Here is a 22,571-nt window from a genome sequence, read left to right as displayed (position 1 = left end):
TGATTGTCAATCTACAGTAGATGAACAAGCTCCTCCTGAACTTTCTTTATCTTTGTATGATATACTATATTCAGCATAAAAATGTCTTTGCTTCCATCCCCCAGCTAACTCACTCGACTTTTCGGGGTTAAATGAGGTCAGAATGAAAGCCATGCATGCTGGAAAAGGGGCCCCTCTGTTGGGGCAGATTATGCTGTGAACCTCACTCACTCATGACGGACCGTGCGCTGTGTTTGGAAACACTGGCCGTAATTGTGCCCCGAAGTCACAGCATGAGCCCAGGGGGGGTCTTCGGATGATTTTCAGCAGATCTCTCTGTCAACGTCTGAGGCCAGGTCAGAGCTTAGAGATGGCTGGTTAACCTACTGACCATGACAGGTTCCAAGAGGAATTGAAGAATGCGCTGGAACATTCTGGAATTTTCAACGGACGTCAAGACGATCGTGTTTCCAACCGCATGTCAAAGTGATGTTGTGCAGTGAGCCAGTGCGTTGAACTGCATGTAATGTTTGTTTACATGACAGCATTACCAATAAACCACATCGCATTTCTCCGGTTTCCTCTTCATTCGCAATTCAAACTCTGCTGTGTCTGTTTCCTTTTGTCAGACATGCCAAAGGATCACAGGATTGGCCCCTCAACGGCTTCAGTTACTTGGGTAACGCATGCGGCGCGCAGAGCAAGCGATGTGTGCATTTATCAGTACAAAAATAGGATAGATTTGAAGGTTGGAATGATGGAGTGACAGTCGGAGTGGTAGCGGGAGAGAGAAAGATGAAAGGTGCAGATGAGACCCTGTGCTGACTCCAGATCTGATTAAGGTCCACTGATGTGTGAGAGATTCACTCTCCCGCTCACCAAGGAAGTGTGTCCTAATGGGCTTCACCCGTCTTCTTCCTTATCACTGCCAACACCATTGCTACCAATTATGTTGCGGTCCTCATGGTGTCACCAGTGGGAGTCTTGTAGGTTTTTGTATAATACTGAAAGTGTATAAGATGGTGAGAGTAGATATGCAAAGCCATTGAAATATGATACGTAAATAATCATTAAATAAATGTAGAATATTTAATCATCTTCGTCATATACGTAGAGACACAGAGCCAAAAAATAAGTAGTAAGTAAATTGTCACTTAGTGCATATTTACGCCACTACTAATCTAAGTTTTAACTTACAGACAGAATCGTGGGATCAAGTCATAAAAATTGTAATTAACTGTATAACGTGGAATGTCACGGAATGGCAAAATATTAGTGAATAAATCAAAAGTAGGGATGTAGACTTAAATCATGATATGGACTAATTGTCTGTGTATATATTAAACTGGAAAAAGATTTAAATATGAAGTCTGCAGGCTCTGCGTGTCTCAGTGTGAATGAGTGGGACAGTTTGTACAGTAGACTGTACTTCTCAAAGGTAATAACAATAATAATACAGTCTATTAAAACATTATTTTTAAAGGAATATAACAATATTATCTCCATGTTTTAACTGAAACCGTAAACCTCTGTAGTGCAAACTATAAATACAAAAATATCCAGAAAATTGTAAAAAGACACTTATTGTTCAAGTTTGAATAATAAATTATTAAATAGTTAAAACATTTTGATTACAGAACTACTTCCATTTTGATTATTACAATTTTACACTGAAAAATGAAAGTCAGAAAAATAAAAAATAAAAATAAGTTCCCTACTAGTGCATTGGGTCCATGGTGTTTATTGACCTGGACATGTGACATCGACACTAATAAATGTATAACGCCAGTCGTTGCATATAGGCGTCTCTTCATCATCCATAGGTGAAGCTGATAAGTTTGTTTTTGCCTAGTCTAGACTCTGTTAAGTGAAAGCATCTCTGTAATGGTGTTAAAGGTGTCTGAGCGTTGATGGATCGTAATGCATTCACTCATTCACTCTGGGTATGAGAACGTCCTTTGACGTCTAGCTGCGGGGCTGCCTGTCGATCGTGCCTCCGGGGGGTTTTGTAACTATGTTACCCACGGTTATCCATCATGGTGTTAGAAGAGAGTGTTGGTAGCCATTAGCTTTAGCATCTTTATCTCTCTCTGTCTTGCACTCTAGCTGTAATGCGCGGGCCTAATTTGTTTAGCGTGCGCAGAGTGTCCATTAGGGATGGGGTTTGTGTGCCTGGGTGTCTAAGTCTGTGGAAATGGTGACAAATCACACATAGATTTCCTCTCAGTTTAATGCTGGCAGTGTACAGGAAGAACAAGATATATTTTTGGTGTAGAGAGGGTAGTTTATCCCCCCAAAAATGAACATTTTCTCATCGGTTTTCCTCATGAAATAGTTTTTTTTTCCTCCATGAAATTCAAATGGAGCTATTTAGCACAATAAATGAGTTTACATGCACCTCAATATGCTGAAAACTATCCAAAATCAGATTGTTCCAAAAAAACTGAAAGTATAACAGTGTTATATGATGTCAAAACGTTAATAAGAACATAGGTTAAGGTGTATACATGAGAAATTGTCAAAAATGTATGTGTGCTCTCTGTGCTTCATTTAAGCAGTTTATGACCGTTCCCAAATAAAATAAGTTTAAGGAGTTTACATGACCATGTTGTCAGGTTACAAAGACTGTGCAAGTAAACGTGATTTGAACATGTTCCAGGCTACTTGAAATTTCTTTCAGAAATAATGGCTTTAAAATATTAGGGCTGTCAAAAGATTAACATAATTAAAGACAATTCATCTTAGACCCATTCAGACCATGAAAGATAACCATATAGATGACTGTATTATATATAGCCTCCACACAAACGTACAATAACATTGTTTATTATAAGTGCTCACTGAAGTTATGTTGTCTGTTGCTTTAAATGCTTGAGCTCTTTAAAATCGGGCGGATTCTGATTGGCTGTCAATGTTTTTATCGTTCATCAGCTGGGGGGACAAAAATCTTTCTGAAAGTGATTCCATTGATATTGTTCTTCTGTCATTATCATTAGCTGTGGTGTGGACTTCCCTATTCTCATAGAATTAGAATGATTATTAAAACTTTAAAGCTAGTTATTGTTATAGTTAACTTGGTTTGAACAGCCCATTACAGTTTGAGTTGCTTTTTGAGGAAAGAAAAATGTCAGTTTGGAAATTGTGTGCATGACACTTGTAGCAGAATAAATGTGAATGTATAGGAAGAGACCAGACCGGACTCTTTTCAACAGCGTTCTTACCACATCTCGAAAGTTTCTCCAAAATTCCCCCCCGAGCTGTCAAAATGAATGAATTAAAAATGAACTCTAGGTCTCTCATTAAATGAAAGTTGAGAGGACAGACACTTGATATGTCTGTTTTTCAATCCATGCATTGTTTATTTTTTAGTTTAGATATGAATCATTGTAAGAGTGGCTATTATGTAGTCATATTAATGGTAATGCTAAAGGTTTGCTGTTCATAAATGTTAATAAAGTTGGGCTTTGTTCTTGCTGCTCTCTGAGTAGAAACGAAACTAAACATGATTACTATTTATCTATGTTGTGTTTACCTTGAACTTTTAAAACTTTTAAAGTGCAAAACTTTTGTATCAGCAGCAAAGCCATACATTCTCCTCCTCCATGCAGACAGTATAATGATTATATGGAGAAGGGAAGAGGTTTCATATTCTTGCGAGTCTGGGTCAAGAGTACTACTATAAATCTTCCTGTCTCAGGATCTATTATGGATAGACTGGTTAACCTTTCATACACTAGACCACTATATTGGTGCCTGTGAAATATTGGTTGTCTAAAATACAGTATAAAGACATTGAGATAAACTAGCTCTGAAAGATGGCCAAAATCAATCACCATGCAGCTAAGTATCTCAGCAATAGTAATGCAGATAGAAAGTTGCAAAGCAATAACGCCCCCCATATAGCCCACTAACTACGCAGGAAATTACTGTGGTTTCCTACAAGGCAACCCAGTAGCTGCCAAAAGTTTGTTTCAGATCTGAGAAGCAAATATCCTTTTTCAAAATTCATGAGTTCTGTGCGAAACTACAATCGCATTGTCCTGCAGCTGCTTGTGCGTATCTGCGGTGAATATTTTCTTAGAAGAAAGGCTGAGGCTATCTCAGTGATTTTTATCTTCATGTCTTATCAAGTAATCGCAGACCTGACAACAACATTATGTGCACGGAAAGAGAGAGAAAGAGTGTGAAATAGTGACTGGCAACTAGGATGCACAAAGTTCTTCTTATTCTCTTTCACTTTCTACTTACTGGAATGGGATGAATGGCTGTCTGCTTTACAGTGTGGCAGGCGAAGTTCTTTGCTCAGGGAGGGATTTCTTAGGAGATGGGAGAGGAGAACAGGGGGGTGTTTATGGGGGGAGCTTGTAAGCTTGCATTGTTGTCCTGGGCTTTCCCACACTCTCACTTTTGTGTGTGCAGTCTCTTGCAAACTCAGACATGATGAATTACCTGCTGCACGCTGCATGCCATGTGGTTCAGTTGCACTGGAGTTACTTTCTCCGCTATGGTTATACCTCCTCCCCCATCCCTACACTCATCTCTCAATTTGCTTCCTTCCGTTCATGAGCAGACTATCACTCTCCCTCCCTCCATTATGTTCCTCACGCTCAAACTATCTGTCTTGGAACCCGAGGCACACGGCCCCACGCTGTTCAACTTTCTCTCTCTTTCTTTACCCATTAGCCTCATCCAGCCCACCCCTCACTGGCGGCCTGTGATGTCCAGAGGGTCTCTGGATCAGTGTCCCCTCCTCCTCATAAAAAGCCTTTCTTTTTCTCTAAATGCGAGCACCAAACTGCTGGCCATTAAATGTTTGGTCCACCACAATAGAGACATTAACACACGAGTGAGTAGCTCTGAAAAGCCTGTTAGAGTGTCAGGTGAATTCAGCATGGCAGACGACCCTTTCAGCGAGCCCTGTAGTACCACAAGATCAGTGGCTTCAGCTGGAGGTTGAAACCTGGACTGAACTTTTGGGACTTCAGTGATACTATATTATACAGTTGTGCTGCTTAATATATTTGTGGATATTTTCAGGATTCTTTTATTGAATAGAAAGTTGAATTAACAGCATATGAAAAACAAATAAAACTGATACAGAAAACAGAAATAGAAATGTCTTTACTTCTTTTCATCAATGAAATGCATCCTTGTTCATAAAAGTATTAATTTCTAAAAATATTAAAATCTTACTGAACAGTTGTATGTGTGTATGTGTGTAAATGTTATGAGTAAAGTAACACCTGCATATCTTACTGTTTTCGAGGTCAACAGATTGCTTTCTTTTGTGGTTCCATGTGCATGTGGCTTTTTTTTTTTTTTTTTTTTTTTTTGTCTGAGTTTCCTTACAGCAATGAATCTGCACAACAGCACAACCTGCCAAATAGAACAATCTGTAGAATGAAGAGTTGGATTTGGCCCTCAATCCAAGCCATTATAACTGGCTGACCTTTTAGGGTGAAAGGGGGAGAGAGCAGGTGACCAGAGTTCAATCCTTTTAGAAATGTGCTAAAAATTGGTAGAGTGTGAAGCATTTTTTTTGGACAAAAAGTCAACAATTAAGCTTTGATGTGGCTCAAAATTACACAGAATGACAGAAATTCACAAATGGCACATGAATTAGTCTGAGAAGAAAGGTTGTGTGTGTGTGTCGAACATAGCATTGACTGAAGCTAAATGTACACCAGGCAGTGATTCTATGAGGAAATCTTAACAATAGCTCTCTATCCTCCTCTAATGGCCGTTTGTTTTATGAAAGAGAAAAGAGAATATTGCAGACATGTTTCATATACTCTGCCTTGACTTTGACGGTTTCTCCTGAAGAGCAGAAGCTGATACTGCACTTTATAGTAGCATTCAGCGACCACAGCGAGCGACCATGAGGACTGTAAGTGTCTTAAAGACATCACACATGCAGCCACAGATGGGGGTTGATGGTAGTTCAGGAGTCTGAAGCCTTGTCACGTCATTGATAGTGTTGCCATGACGAAGCAGAGTTTTGTTACTAGATGAATGAAGCCTGCTAAAACCCTTTTCTTATTTTACCCCATGGGGAAATTAGGTCATTGGCATGCAGCCTGTGTGGGGTGTAAATTGCTGTCTTAATTGGACACTTAGAAAGTCCCAGTTGGAGCAGAGCAAATGGATAAAGTAATGCTGGTTTCACTGGTCGGTGTTCAGCTCTGCATTCCAAATCTGGCAAAGATTATAAATTTTACCTTGTACTGTAGTCAATGCATTGTACCTTATTTATAAAATGATAGTTCTGGGCAGGGGGGGGGTCATCATTTACTCACCATCATGTCAGTTCAAACCTGTGGGATTTTTTTCTTCTTCTTCTGAACACAAAAAATATATATTTTGAAGATTGTTTGTATCAACATTCTTCAAAAAGAAGAAAAGTTTTGTTTTGCAGACCATTGACAGGTTTGCTGTCCATTGGACAAAAAACGCGGAGACATTTCTCATAATATATTTAATGTTTTACAGAAGACACAGACCCCTGGTTTCACAGACAAGGTTTAAGCCTCCCAGACTAAAATGCATGTTTGAGCCATTTTAAAGTCTGCGTGAACCGGAAGTTGCTAACGACTTTTTCTCCAGTGTTGTGACGTATTTCCCATTGAAAAGGAATATTGAACAGAGGGCAGGGTTTTACTCTAGCGCTCCTCCTCTCCGACTCTCACTCATAGCAGACTAACTGAGGGGAGTGGTTAAGCGTTTCCCAACCCAAGCCGTCAAACCTACATCATCAGCCATTCCAGACCGGAAGTAACTTTTCAGACTTTGATTAAAGATTACGACGGCAAACAATTTTTCTCTGTGTATTAACTTGTACGGATTAATTTTTCGCCAAAAGACTAGTAATATGCGCTAACAAAGTAAATAGGGTCAATTTTGATTTCAGTTGGACTTTAACTGAAAGAAACCTACCCTGACATATCATAAAATATGCCAGTGCCATTGTTTTGTCTCAAGATTCACATTAATGTTTTTAATCTAAGCATTGTCTGTGAAACTAGGCCAGAAAGTCAAACAGGTTTGGAACAACATGAGTTTAAGTAAATTAGGACAGTTGCTCTTATTTTTTATGTTATAAAAGCAATAAGCCACTTGTTGCCATATGTTACTTTACCACCGTTTTTCATGTCAAGCATGTTTGACTTATTGCTAGTGATGGGGACGGGACCGCCTACGCCGAGTCCGAGTCTTTGAAGGGTCGAGTCCGAGTCGAGACCGAGTCCGTTGGTTTTCAAATTCAGTCGAGTCCGAGTCAAGACCGAGTCTTTGAGGAAGCAAGTCCGAGTCGAGACCAAGACCATAAAAACATGTCAGTTTTCATATTCATGATTTAATATCACCCCAGTTAATAATCAACAGTTAGGCCTACAGACTAAGCTAGATTGGGAATTGTTTAGAGGAGCAGTCTTAATGTCTTAATATGGACTATGTTTTTACTATCATTAAAAAAATCCCTACCACATGCATCATCTTCTGCCTATTTTTCTAAACTGCTTCAACAGTGCTGCTCTGTCATCAACATGTTAAGCCCACCCTGACTTTTTTAATCATAGTTAGGACATGCAGAGCAAATTAAAATTTTCTAGTGGTATGTATTCTAGTGGACTAGTGATGGGGACGAGACAGCCTATGCCGAGTCCGAGTCAAGACCGAGTCTTTGAAGGGTCGAGTCCGAGTCAAGACCGAGTCTTTGAAGGAACAAGTCCGAGTCGAGTCCGAGAAAGCAGAAATCGGTCTCGAGACCGACTCGAGTACTACATCACTACTTATTGCTGTAATCTGTACTCTGAATGCTTTATATGTCATAAAGCTTGATGTAGCACATAATTTAAGAATGACGTAAATCTGTTTGCTTTCCATATTAATACAAGACTTTTTCTTTTTTTTCTACCTAACAATAGATCATTTGGAAACAGTGGTGGCACACTATTGACCAGTAAGATTTTAATTGACTTGTTTATTTCAGGATTATTAATTATTATTCAAATATTAATCACATCAGCATGCCATAACTGTTCCACTGAGTGTTTTGTTTTAGTTATGAGCTGTATGAAAACACTAAAAGTATGTATGATGAAATAGAGTGGTGCGGGTATGACGTCAGAACCCTGAAGAGTAATTCGCCGCTCGTTCCTTTGAGATTTTTCTGTGGTTTTTATAATGGAGTTTTTTTATTTAAAACCTGTGGTAAACATAACTTAACTATACTTTGATGTTTTGTTCTACAACGTAAATTACACCCATAGCCAAAACATGAAGCAGTTATGTTCTTTTTTTTTTAAATGTACATTTTAAATAAGTAACTAAGACAGCTTGGGCTGTGAGTGTGTGTTCGGAACAAAACGTCAAAGTATTGTCAAGTTATGTTTACCACAGGCTTTATTTTACTCATACATAGAAAAACCCCATAGGAAAATCTCAAAGGAACCAGCAGCAAATTAGACTTCCGAGATCTGATGTCATACCTGCTCCACTCTTTGGCACTGTTTGTTTTTGTTGCTCTGCCATGGCAACTTATTCATGACACAGTTTCACAAGCTGTGTCTAAAATCTCATCTAGTGCTCTCATTTAGGGGGAAACCATTTGTAGAGGTGTCTGACCACAGTGGACTATAAGTATAATTAGTATACAATTGATGTACACTCAATGGCTCATACCCATAATGCACTGTGAGGGTTGCGCTGAATGAATTTTCAGTCTCGGCAGTGATGGCATCCACAACAGCAAGCAAAATCTATGCAAAAGGGGCAGCCCTTTCGGCACACTCAAATTGTGTCCCAAATGACACAATACACTATGCACTTAAACTGTATTCAACTGTGTAGTGAATGAATTTTATATGGTTATTTTGTCATTCAACATTGGAGTCTCATAGCCCTTCCCCTTAAGGAAAGCTGCAACTGCATTAAGTGTCCAACGTTCCACTTTTTTTTTCCCCGGTTAAGTGCATAATTTACATATTTAAAGTGCACTTTTTCTTTTTGTAATTTTCATTGTGAACTCACTACTTGCACAATTTATAGGCTACTACAAAATTATATAGAATAGTGCATAAGTACGCAAATTGGGATGCACCTTCTGTGTACGAACTGGCTCATTTGTTTTCAATCACTCCTTCAAGTGGACTACTTAGGTATAGTGAATGAGAGAATGGGAATGATTTTGGATACAGCCACAAGCATGAAAGAGAAAACTGACCATAGAAGAATAGCGTACTTAGCAATGCTCATATAATAACTTGATAACGTGCAGAAAAAAATAGCGTTCACGTAGGCTACTTGCCTAGAGTAGGCCTATATTTTGGATTTAGTCTGTACGCTGCATGCTTTTTTGAACATTAGTCCTAAATTCTTCCTAAAAATAGACCTGTACAGTATAAGCGAAACAATTTTATCGCTAATGTTATAGCTAATAATATGATAATCACAAATACAATAGGCTACGTTTTCTCTTTCCTGCCTAATATATCCTTAGGCTACATGAAAAATTTAAACTATCAAACAAAGTGTCGCTACAAGTAAAGATACCTTAATTAAGCAGTTTAAAGCCACTTTAAAATGAAATTTGGCAGCTGTCATCGTCTGCGCTTCCTTCAGTTTCTCTGTGGCGGTTGAGATCTTTATCGAGCTCGCGCCTTTAAAAGCACCAGCGCGCCTCCCGCCGTCCTCCGTTTCCCTGGCAGCCCGGGATGATTGACACGCCGAGGCTAACCGGACCCTCCCTCTCCTCTCCTCCTCTCCTGCTCTCCTCTCCTCACTTCTGCTCTGATCGCGAGCCTCAGTAACTTTCTACAGCGAGAGGGATGCAGCGCGCGCCCAGCGCAGCCTGAAAATGGCAACCCTTTGGATTTATCCGTCCCTTCTTTTCTTTCTCTTATCCTCCCTCACGCCGAGTCAAGCCTTACGGAATTACCCAGAGAATGAAGGTAAGAGGACTTTGTGTTTAACAAGTAAAGAATAGGGTTAATTAATGGCTGAGGTTTGCGGGAGACACAGTTTACTGAAGTGCGCTATATGGATGATGTGGTTCCTATAAATCATGCATAAGGTGAATGAAGCAAGCAGAGGAAAAATAGCAAGTGCATGTGTTTTTAAGTAGGGTTTGTTGAAATATTAGAGTTCATCATGCCTGTCCATGTCCAGTAGAACTCGCTTTCGAAGTGTTACCGGTGGATTGTAGCTGGACGTTTATAATATAGGCTACGTATTTTACACTATGCACGTGCCAGTGATTTAATGAAAATGATGGCACATGGTCACAAGTGTTATTATTAATGCATATCTTTGCTTACATAATTTGTTGTATGGAGTATATGAAAGTCATTTTGGAACATTTTTAAATATTTAAAAATAAGCAGTAACTACGGTTCCTCTTAAATTGGAAAGTCACTGAAAAAAAGTTCAGCAATATTTATTTTTTAAAATAAATGTAATGGTTATTAGAAAGTTACTTAATGTTATATTAAAGTGTTTAAGTTGTTTGAAAATATATGTATATATAATGAATCAACTTGCTAAGGATAAAAAAAAAAGAATAAAAGAAAATGAAGAACTTGACATGAGTCGACTGTCCATAATCTATGCATGTGTTGTGTGCAATGTGCCGTATGGCAAGCAGGATATAGAGAGAACTGAAAGTCTCTAAGCCTGATCATTTATCAGTGACCATAAGGTGATTTGTTAATGGTGTGTGCATCTTTTCTATATAGCAGTCTCAATGCACGCAAGAAAAATCTGTTCCACAATCTGTTAAATAAATAAAAAAATCCTGAAATAGCATACAAGTACCAGTTCCCTGCCACAAGAGTGAAAACACACAAAACTGGCCAATTTAGCACTTTATTTGAAAATAAATTTAGAATGGTAATCTATGGTTATATTAATGCACTTGGAATGAAGGTTTAAAGTATATCTATCCTCTCAAAGAGCATTTTTTATCTATGTGTGCTAGAGCTGTGAGTTGCAGCAAATATTTCAATATGGTTTCAGTGTGTGTGTGTGTGTCAGTCAGACCTTATGAGCAAGCTTCTTTTTTGGCACAGTTTAGCCCTTAAATGTCAAATGTTGGAATTTGAGTTCAGGAAAATGCATCCTAGATAGACAATGATAATGATTCCATCGAGATGCAGAGCTTTTGAAGTAATTTCTTATCCCGAGCAGAAGAGTTCAATAAATTTTTTTCTTGGTCCTTTCAGTGAATTCAGTCAATTGCAGGAAAAAAAATAAATCTGCTGTATGAATCTCAGAAGCATTTAGATTGCACCGATGCCAACCCTTAAAACCTGAAGTAAATGCCTTTTGTTGGAGGAAAAGTACATTTGAGTGGATGATGAAACTGAATTTAATGAGTGGAAATAGAAGACAAATCATTTTGTGCCCAATAGAGGGACTTAAATAGTGCTTTTCTAGAGGTTGGTGTCTCTGTGGCAGTCCGGTGACTGGGAAAAAGAGCTCTTTCTCTCTTTTTCTCTCCCAGCAGGGCTTGTTCTTCTAGCCTCTTTCCTCTTTATAATGTTTTCTGCTTTCATCTGAGCCTTCCCCTCTGTTATCGGCCTAATTGGCTGACTTTAGTCGACTGCCCCGTGTCTTTGTATGTTTTCGCAGTAACGTGTGTTTTTGTGTGTATGTGACCGGAGTGCATAACCGCTCATCTAGTGGCTTTCAGCGCCAAAGCACGGTCTCTTCTGCTTTGTCTCCGCCATGCTCCGCCGTGCTCTATGTGACTGTAAATAACGTCGTCTCATCTGGAGGACGCCCGCTGTGCTTGCTCGCCGAGCCGTAAGACTGACCAACGTTTGTTATTTTAAGCCGCAGTGGGAGTGCGGGTGCCATGTTACACTGGAGCAATGCGAACACAATGACACGGGAGTCATTTGCCACATATGGACCAAAGTGGGGAAGCCATCTAAGAAGGAATGTATTCTGAGAGGTCAGGGGACAGTGCAGTAGCTAATGTAAACAACAGAGGGCGCCTTGCAGCACAAGAATTGTGAAGCTTTTGTTTTGCGTTGGATCTTAGCACAATTTTGTGAATATAGGAAATAAAACATTTGGGGCAGAAACCGAAAAATCTGTTTTTATTTCACTGTATTGAACAGGGTTGAGATTTGTATCCCTTTTCAGATCTTAACTCAGTTATGCCGAGACATCACAGGCATGTTTTGCAGACTCTGGCAGTATGAACAAGCTCACGAATGGACACAAATTAGTCAAACCTAAATTATAATAAACCTAATAAAATGAAGAAGAGCGCTAACAGCAGAGGGTTCATTCCACCACCTGCTTGAGAAAAGATTATATTGAGTCTGATCCGGGTTGGCGAGCTTAATTCGGTTTAATGGCTTAAAATGAACATTTAATCTTTTTGCTGAACCCCTGGAATGGTCATTTATTTATGTTTTTTTTTCTTCTTCTTTTGCTCTAGATTAGTATTCTACCTCTGCAATGGGCCGTTTTTACTGCTCTGATATTCCTCTCTCTTTCCTCCCTTCTAGCGAGTTTGGGTGACCTGTCCCTGTTGCATGCTTTCATTTACTGGGCAGCAGGATTAGTGGTTCAGCTTCCCCCCAGGGGAACAGGGTCTGTTTGTGAAGGAGCCTCTGTTCTCTGCCTTTTCTCCAGGTTTAAACAGTCTGGATTAGAGTGCCCCCATGGACAAATGCTTCGGCTAAAACAAGCAAGAGAGGGACACACACACACACACACACACACACACACACACACACACACACACACACACACACACACACACACACACACACACACACACAACGCACACAAAATCAAGGATTCATGCTCTTATGATAATGTATATTTGATTTGCTAGATTACGGCAAGTCAAGATATATTCTCAAATTAAAATCAAACTATACAATTGCATAAATATACATTTGATTAGACTATCTATCTATCTATCTATCTATCTATCTATCTATCTATCTATCTATCTATCTATCTATCTATCTATCTATCTATCTATCTATCTATCTGTCTGTCTGTCTGTCTGTCTGTCTGTCTGTCTGTGTATTTAGCTGTTGGATATATAGATAGCTAGATAGACATACATCTAATTTCTCAGAGGTTTATCTCAAACTTTTTCACAAATGTCTCTGGAGAAATTAAAATAGAAACAAACAAAAAAAGATATTTGTTGCTATACTGTATCAAATAATATGAATGTGGATAGCTCAGATAATTTGGTTTTGGGTAAAAATAAATGTTTGAGTATTGAAATCTTTGACTTTAGATTGCATCTGGTCTCATCTTGTTCCAAACTGGTATGACGTTCTTTTTTTGGTGTGTACAGTGAACAAAACATCAATGGGGTCCGATGTTCTTTTGGGCCCCATTGACTTGCATTGTTTAAACAGTTTTTGTCCGTACATTCCTCAAAATATTTGCTTTTATGCTCTGCAGAACAAAGAAAGTCCAATTTTTTTTTTTGAGATCTCTCCTCGAGTTGATAAATTTGAGATTACTTGAGCCTTTCTCAGGAGACTATTGATCTATTTATCGATTATACTTGTATAACTATGTAATTGGAATTTGAATCATAACATATATTATTCTATGATTAATAACATCAGTGTAATTGGATTGCTTTTATCACCATCATTATTTTGTTCATGACCTTGAGCTGACGTGGACATTGATTGGCCGCCCCACCGCTCTGATTCACCTCTATTACTGGGATTACTGATGGCTTTATGCTGTGGGTCGCACACCAATGTGCAATCATAAAAAATACCTTTGGAGGCCTCTTAATTTCCCACCATACACACTATTATCACCACACATGACCAAAGGCTGAGGGCAAATGATTTTCTGGACACACAATGGCTCAAGCCAGATAATGGATTGCCAATAGTATTAGCAATGAAATTAAAATCGGTGAAAAAGGTAGGGGGTAGACGGATAGCTATTGATTTTAAGACATCATCAGTCTTGAATTTTGCAAACAGCTTTAATTGCCAAACTGCAGAATATAAAGAGGTTTTTTTTCTAAGAAGGATCATTTTACGTGATCAGTTATTTGTTTTGGTTGGGCTCAGGTCATTGTTTGGGGTTCTATATTGTTTTTGTAAAGGAACCCTTTCTGTGACATGCTGGGCTGGTGACCTATATTCACTGGGATGCCCTCTGTTCTGTGGGCACAAAGCATTGCCCTGTCAGCTACAACTACTTGTGTCTCCGACAAATGAGCTGCACTGTCCCCTCTTTTTTTAACTCTCTCGCTCTTTCCTTTCTGTTTCTACAAATGAACGCCTCTGACACTCATGTTCAGCTACCGGTTCTCTGACTGGAAGCTCATTAGCAGGCTAGTCAACACAATGGAGCCCGACTCTAAACATCACGCTGTGTGCTCCGCTCTCCCTGCGGTCTTGCTGGGTCCCAGTCTTGACCTTTTATTTGTTTTAATTGAATTCATCTGCCTGCCTTTGGCCTCGGCTTCACTCTTTTTTGTGCGGTTTAGAGAGGCGATTGTGCTCGGCGAATCGCCGCCTTACTGCAGCACTAAACAAACAGCAGGGTTTTTCAATTTGCTCGGCTCTGTGTTATTGACCGGGTGAAATCTCTCACTGCCTCCGTCCCATATGCTTCGAGTCTCTGTTTTCTGTGTGTCGGAGGTGATGGTGGGCCGTTTGCTCAGTTTGTATACGCTGGCTCCTCCTGTGCGGTGGGTCAAACGATGGCTGGATTTACATTTCGATGCAATGCGACCTTGCCACCGACTTCTCCCCGCTCACCCGAGGAGCATCTTTTTTTTAAAAGCCAAAACCAACATCCTGCTCCGGACAGCCAGCTTCCTGGGTCACTCTGATATCACATGCTGTCTTTGTGACCTGATCCAGTCTTATGCGGTTCTTGAGACGGCACTTTAGACGGTCAACACACAGTGATAAAAGAGGTGTAATTTAAGTAATGCGCCTCTTAACTGGAAAATAATACAGCCTGGTCATGTTATAAAGATGGGGCAGCATTTTTTGTAGGAAAATAGTTAAAGTGATACGATAATGTACCACAAAACTATTGGTGGTCACAAGTAAGTGCACTGAAAATGGATTGAGTGAGGTTTGCGAGAAGATGATGCTGAAAATTAATTCTCGATTTCCTTTCAAGCTTTAGGTTTCTATCATACGACCCACTTCTAAAACCACAATGTGACAGAATACAGTGACATTGGTCAAAAACTGAAACTTTGTTGTAATAATGTTTTTAAAGTGAAGTCATTTCAAAAAACATTTTGCTGACATTTTTTATAGTTAATTAAACAATTTAATTCATCAGTTGAATAATTTATTATTTTTTAGATAATTAAACAATTATACATTTAATTTATTATTATCATTAATTATTTACTTATTATTATTTTTATTTTTTTTTACAATTTGGGCTACATCCGTTAAAGGATAGTTCACCCAAAAATGTAAATTCTGTCATTTACTCACCGTCAAGTTGAAGAAAGAGCACAAACGAAGATATTTTGAAGAATGTCGGTAATGTAGAATGTCGGTTGATGGGCCCCATTGACTTCCATAGTATTTTTTATTTTTTTTCCATACTAAGTCAGTGGGACTCATCAACTGTTGTGTACATGCAGTATGTCTTTCTACACTGTAGAAATTTGTTGGTGAGTAAATTACAGAATTTTCATTTTTTGGTGAACTATCCCTTTAGGTCAAATATTTATCTGAAATATTTACCTCATGCATTAATCACAAATCAGGGATACTCAGATTTGTGAATGGAGTCAAACCTTTTCCATTTAGCAGCCAGGTCATTATGGGAATTTTTGTGGTCTTTTTGTTGAGTCCGTGTAGAGTCTGATGGCCTGCGGGAAATGGCAGAGGAAAATGAGAATGAAAGAGATGAAAAGGAGAGGAAAAGAGTGGTCATTGTCTGAGGGCTTCATTCTCCATGCACTCTCCAGGCCGGGGCTGATGTTGGCAGCACAATAGCAGGATGACCTGGCAGCTGATGGGGGGAAAAAGAGGCAGAATGGAGATGTGTTTGTGGGAAGGGTTTGTATGCCAATGAGCTTTAGCCTGGACTGACTGAAAGTCTCTCTCTTTCTCTCTCAGTCATTCACACTCTTTTCATTTTCAGCTTTCTCTCACTCTTTCCCTCCTGTGGCCAATTTGGTGCCAAGGGACTTGAGGATGCTGTCATTCAAAAAGCTTGTCTTCTAAAGCTTTGTATTCCCGTGACTCCAAGCTTTGTCCTCCTGTGTGATTGTCAGAGTGCATGTGTGTACGTATGCGAGTGTATTCAGCTTTCCTTCTCTCCTGTACTCAGTTTTGTGTATGTCAGTGCTTGTCTGGGTTTGGGGTGCTCTAGATACATTTTACAGTACTTTCATGGGGCAAACAGATGCCACTTTTTTAAATGTACAAGATTTTCCTCAGATTTTTTGGAAGCCAGATTGAGCAAATGCTAATTAAAATCTGTATCTGACATATATTTTGGTGTTGCTTGCCGCTAGATTTTCTGAATACAGCTAATGTATCTACAAAAATGTCATTTCATGTCATTAGGGGTGTAACGATACCCTCATGTAACGTTTTGATACAGATCACAATACTGAACTCACAATATTATGGCGATACTCAAAGACATATGGTAAAAGGTAAACTTTTTTTTTTTTTTACTGTTGATTAAAATGCTAAATTAGGTATTACATTGGGGGTGGAAATTAATAGGCTTGGACTTGGTGCTGATAACCGAATGCACAGGACAATATAGTGACACCAGAATAAAAATATTCATTATTCTGAAACTAAAAGCAAAATTATTTTAGACGAATATGCTTGCACTCTGACACTGACTAGATATATTTTAAATAATGTAGGCCACTTTTTACTGGTAACAAGACATTTGGCATTATCAGGACCCACGAATATTCCCCCATTGCATTATTATACATTATATTCAACATTATATATAGCAGTTAAATGTAGTACTGACACTAAAACTCTGTAAACTTGATATATTTTTTTTCTCACACAGTAATTTTTATTTTAGGTAAACTATACACAATGCATATTGTTACTTTCCACAATATATGTTGTTGCATTTTTGTATTGCAAAACATTGTGACACAATTTATTGCTCCCCTCTACATATTCACCTCTACATGTCATGCAAATCTTCTCTGAAAAATGTATTTTATTTCTACAGCACTTCTTACACATTGATCAAAATCATCTTTACATAATATAGAGAACTAGCCTACATATTACATTGTATATATAATTATGCACCATTTTTCTGCTTTTATTTTGTATATACAAAGTTTGGGTTCAAGATTTTCTTTAAAGAAATTAATTCTTTTACTTAGCAAGGATGCATTAAATTGATCAAAAGTGGTAATTGTCACGCTCATGGGTAGATGATGAAGATGATGAATGAAGGATGCGTAGTCAAAAGTACAAAAACAGCAAAGGTTTAATTCTCAATGGGCAAACAAACTGAACAGTGTGCTGGTGCACAAACAATAACCGACCATGATGAGTGAAAACCAGGAACTTAAATACACAGACAGATGAACACAAGACAGGTGATGCAGATGATGATGATGAACAGGTGGGTAACGAAGGGAGTGAGTTCAGGTGTGGAAACGAGGATTCTGGGAACTGTAGTGAGAACGAAGACAGGACGATGACAGGCGGTGAATGTGACATTACTCCCCCCTCCCGCAAGGCGCGTCCCGCGCTGAAGAAGGCAGCATACGGGAGGGGGGGTGGGCATCCTGGAGTCCGTGACGGGAAGGTGGCACAGGTTCAGGAGTACGGACTCCAGGATGGTGGCAGGACAGACAGAGGAGGTGATCAAGACAGTGCAGACAGACCAGGGGACCAAGGAGGTGCAGGCAGATAAGGGGAGCATGGCGGTGCGGACCCGTCGGGTGGCCGCGGCGGTGCGGGTCCTTCGGGAGGCCACGGCGGTGAAGACCCTTCAGGTGGCCGTGGCGGAGAAGACCCCTCAGGCGGCCATGGCGGAGACGACCCCTTGGGTGGCCATGGCGGAGACGACCCCTTGGGTGGCCATGGCGGTGCGGACCCTTCGGGCGGCCATGGCGGAGACGACCCCTCAGGTGGCCATGGCGGAGACGACCCTTCGGGTGGCCACGGCGGTGAAGACCCTTCGGGTGGCCACGGCGGAGAAGACCCTTCGGGTGGCCACGGCGGAGAAGACCCTTCGGGTGGCCATGGCGGAGAAGACCCTTCGGGTGGCCATGGCGGAGAAGACCCTTCGGTTGGCCATGGCGGAGAAGACCCTTCGGGTGGCCATGGCGGAGAAGACCCTTCGGGTGGCCATGGTGGTGAAGACCCTTCAGGTGGCCACGGCGGAGAAGACCCTTCAGGTGGCCATGGTGGTGAAGACCCTTCAGGTGGCCATGGTGGTGAGGACCCCTCAGGTGGCCATGGCCCCTTGAGTGGCCAGGACGGAGCCCTATGGCCCCCCCCCAAAAAATACTTGGGAAAAGTCCCGGGTACCAGAGAGGGCTCGGTGCAGGGCAGCGATGAGGGCTCGGTGCTGGGCAGATCCAGCGACGAGGGCTCGGTGCTGGGCAGATCCAGCGACGAGGGCTCGGTGCTGGGCAGATCCAGCGGTGAGGGCTTTGTGCTGGGCAGATCCAGCGGTGAGGGCTTTGTGCTGGGCAGATCCAGCGGTGAGGGCTTTGTGCTGGGCAGATCCAGCGGTGAGGGCTCTGTGCTGGGCAGATCCAGCGATGAGGGCTTTGTGCTGGGCAGATCCAGCGATGAGGGCTTTGTGCTGGGCAGATCCAGCGACGAAGAGAGCTCTGAGCTGGGCAGGACCAGCGGCGAAGAGGGTTCTGAGCTGGGCAGGACCAGCGGCGAAGAGGGCTCTGAGCTGGGCAGGACCAGCGGCGAAGAGGGCTCTGAGCTGGGCAGGACCAGCGGCGAAGAGGGCTCTGAGCTGGGCAGGACCAGCGGCGAAGAGGGCTCTGAGCTGGGCGGAACCAGCGGCGAAGAGGGCTCTGAGCTGGGCAGGACCAGCGGCGAAGAGGGCTCTGAGCTGGGCAGGACCAGCGGCGAAGAGGGCTCTGAGCTGGGCAGGACCAGCGGCGAAGAGGGCTCTGAGCTGGGCGGAACCAGCGGCGAAGAGGGCTCTGAGCTGGGCGGAACCAGCGGCGAAGAGGGCTCTGAGCTGGGCGGGACCAGCGGCGAAGAGGGCTCTGAGCTGGGCGGGACCAGCGGCGAAGAGGGCTCCGAGCCGGGCGGAACCAGCGGCGAAGAGGGCTCTGAACTGGACAGGACCAGCGATGAAGAAGGCTCTGGGCTGGACGGGACCAGCGGTGAAGAGGGCTCTGTGCTGGACGGGACCAGCGGTGAAGGCTCAGTGCTGGACGGGACCAGCGGTGAAGAAGGCTCAGTGCTGGACGGGACCAGCTGTGTAGAAGGCTCTGTGCTGGACGGGACCAGTGGTGAAGGCTCGATGCTGGGCGGGACCAGCGGTGAAGGCTCGGTGCTGGACGGGACCAGCGGTGAAGGCTCGGTGCTGGACGGGACCAGCGGTGAAGGCTCGGTGCTGGACGGGACCAGCGGTGAAGGCTCGGTGCTGGACGGGACCAGCGGTGAAGGCTCGGTGCTGGACGGGACCAGCGGTGAAGAGGACTTTGGCTCGTCAGGGCCGATGAGAGGAGGAAGGTCGCTGAAGACATCCACCCCATTCATAGGCTTGGCGGGCACGACGCTGTCAGTCACAGGCGCGGTGGGCGAGACGCTCTCAGTCACAAGGGCAGCGGGCACGACGCATACTGCCTTGGTCTCGGCAGATTTGACGTGAAGTGCAGGCTCGGCTGGACTGGCGTGAAGTGCAGGCTCGGCTGGACTGGTGCTCTGGATGAAGAGGGGTGGCTCAGCGGAGATAGCTGGTTCTGGATTAACTTCCACCGTGAAGGAGGAACCACACACCCAAAGAGTGCGGTCGATGAACTCCGTGAAGGGGAGGTGAAAATCGCCCCACAAGAGCATCTGATCTAGTGGATTACTCAATCCACTCCAAAACGTCATCTTCAGAATATGAGGATCTTTACTCACATCTTGGAAGTAGTCAAGGTATACTTCAACATATTCTTCCAGAGACAAACTCCCTTGCTCCATGTTTGGTTTTGGTCGGTTATTCTGTCACGCTCATGGGTAGATGATGAAGATGATGAATGAAGGATGCGTAGTCAAAAGTACAAAAACAGCAAAGGTTTAATTCTCAATGGGCAAACAAACTGAACAGTGTGCTGGTGCACAAACAATAACCGACCATGATGAGTGAAAACCAGGAACTTAAATACACAGACAGATGAACACAAGACAGGTGATGCAGATGATGATGATGAACAGGTGGGTAACGAAGGGAGTGAGTTCAGGTGTGGAAACGAGGATTCTGGGAACTGTAGTGAGAACGAAGACAGGACGATGACAGGCGGTGAATGTGACAGTAATAAAATATTTATATTTCAAGTAAATTATGTACATTTGAACAAAGATCTATTTATCAGAAGAATCCTAAAGAAAATGGATCACAGTTTCCACAAAAACAGCAGCACAACTGTCAACATTGACAATAATATAATACAAAAATAGTTTCTTGAGCATATTAGAATATCACACTACCACATATTTTGTTATTAATTTAATATATGAAATCAAGAATCAAAACAATAAGTATAAAATATGGAAAATAGATAAAATATATAGAAAATATAAGTGTTGAGTACTTATGAAAACTGTAATAAAAAATTAAGCACTGATATTATCTTTAATCGGACCAATGCCGATTCAAACGCTATTGTTGGCCAATACTGATATAGTCACTTATATATCTGGCATCTCCGTCTAATATGCTTTTATATAACTCGGTCTAAGCCATCTGCGAATTTGGAAGAGGAAACAGTCTCTTCCATATGCTTTTCTGATGACTTTGGCTCATTAGGGATGCAGCCCATGTTGCTGGTAGCTGCTCGCAGGTACACTGATTTGGCCCTCAGTAGTGATTATGTGCTCACTAATGTGCCATTGGCTGCCGAGTGACCCAGCGTGGAGAGGGCTGACCGAAACGCACCGACTCCAGCATTCCGTAATATCTTACTGGAGCGAGATGCACAATTCTTTCAATTCCCCCTTGCTGTACCCCTGTACCTCCCTGTTACCACGACAACCCCCTGGCCCCTGCCACTGAAAGCGGAACGAAAGACCTTAAGCACCATTGATGACCTCATTCAGATGGAGAAATCCATCAGAGAGGATTAAAGGTGTGCATGCTTTTGTATTTTATCTGTATATAAACTTTGTTTTTAGACCTAATGTATTCTATAGGTGGGCTGTTGAAGTACATCTTTTGATCTTCATATCGATTCTGTTTTTCAGTTAGCAATCTATATATTCACACATTGGCTGCCGGCCTCATTGTGAAGTCGTGCGACTTTGCCCAAGGTTTCAGAAGGGATGACAGGGCGTTTGATTGCTGGCAGGTAGATTAAAGCAGCTCTTCCGCCAGGATTAGAAAGCAAAAGAGGATGGAAGTGGAGATCACAGCCAGAGGAACACTGAGCTCTCCCCTCTCAAAGTGGCTGGAATCACCCCTGGCCTGGACTCAAGCACTTCAACAGCAGGCGAGAGCATCATGGGCGATCTGGATAAAAGAGAGAGAACTAGAATAAAAAAGGGAACAGATTTGGTGTTGGCTCAACTACTGGATGTATTTATTCCTGTGATGGCTAAGCTGAATTTTCAGCATCATTACTCCAGTCTTCAGTGTCACATGATCCTTCAGAAATCATTCAAATTTGCTGATTTGGTGCTCAAGAAACATTTATTTTGTCATCAATGTTACAAACGGTTGTAATTTATTTGTATTTTTTTTTTTTTGGATTATTTCATTAATAGAATGTTCAAAATATCAGCGTTCATTTGAAATATAAATCATTTGTAACAATATAAGTTTTTGTCACTTTTGCTCAGTTGAATGTGTAACCCCTCCGGTTTACTCGCACTGCCTTGAGTGGGATTCAGACCGGCGTTCCTGCACGCTAACAAAGATCCTAAAGACCGCAGCCTTTAACATCAGTGGCTTGCGCACCCCTAAAGGGTTAATTTCTCTCGGATTTCATATTTTCATCAATATCTTCATTTGTGTTTCGAAGATGAATGAAGATCTTATGGGTTTGGAACAATGAGGATGAATAATTAATGACAGAAATTTAATTTTTGGGTGAACTAACCCTTTAAGGCTAAGGGAGTGAGGTTTACTCATACAGCAAGTACTACCTGGCATCCATTATGCTCAACCCCCCTAAACCTCACTCCCATTCGGGTAATGGCACAAATGTAACCCCTCCGGATTCTAACCGGCTCTGGCTCAGAAGGCTGGCCAGAAAGGATCCTAGCCTCTAGCGTCAGTCGCTAGTGCTCTGTTTTAAATGCATCCTTGCTGAATAAAAGTAAAAGTATGTTTTTAAGAAAAAAAATCTTACTGACCTCAAACATTTGAAGAATAGTTTTGTGTATATTATAATTGAATGAGACATACATAAATGGGCTGAAGTTAAA

General features: G+C 41.7%; 1 protein-coding gene across 1 annotated transcript in view; it reads left to right on the top strand.

Annotated features, from left to right (window-relative positions):
• The first annotated feature begins 9,756 nt into the window (after window positions 1-9,756).
• epha4b (eph receptor A4b) overlaps window positions 9,757-22,571 on the top strand; it is a 138,936-nt gene continuing 126,121 nt past the window's right edge. The window contains exon 1 of the mRNA XM_081374875.1: window positions 9,757-9,926. Within this exon, the coding sequence (XP_081231001.1) occupies window positions 9,833-9,926 (94 nt within the window). The 5' untranslated portion in view covers window positions 9,757-9,832. The remainder of the gene's footprint in view (window positions 9,927-22,571) is intronic.

The sequence above is a fragment of the Scardinius erythrophthalmus genome (assembly GCF_964197995.2).
Source record: "Scardinius erythrophthalmus genome assembly, chromosome: 9".
Taxonomy (NCBI): Eukaryota; Metazoa; Chordata; class Actinopteri; order Cypriniformes; family Leuciscidae; genus Scardinius; species Scardinius erythrophthalmus.
This window is presented reverse-complemented; position numbering and strand designations above follow the sequence as displayed.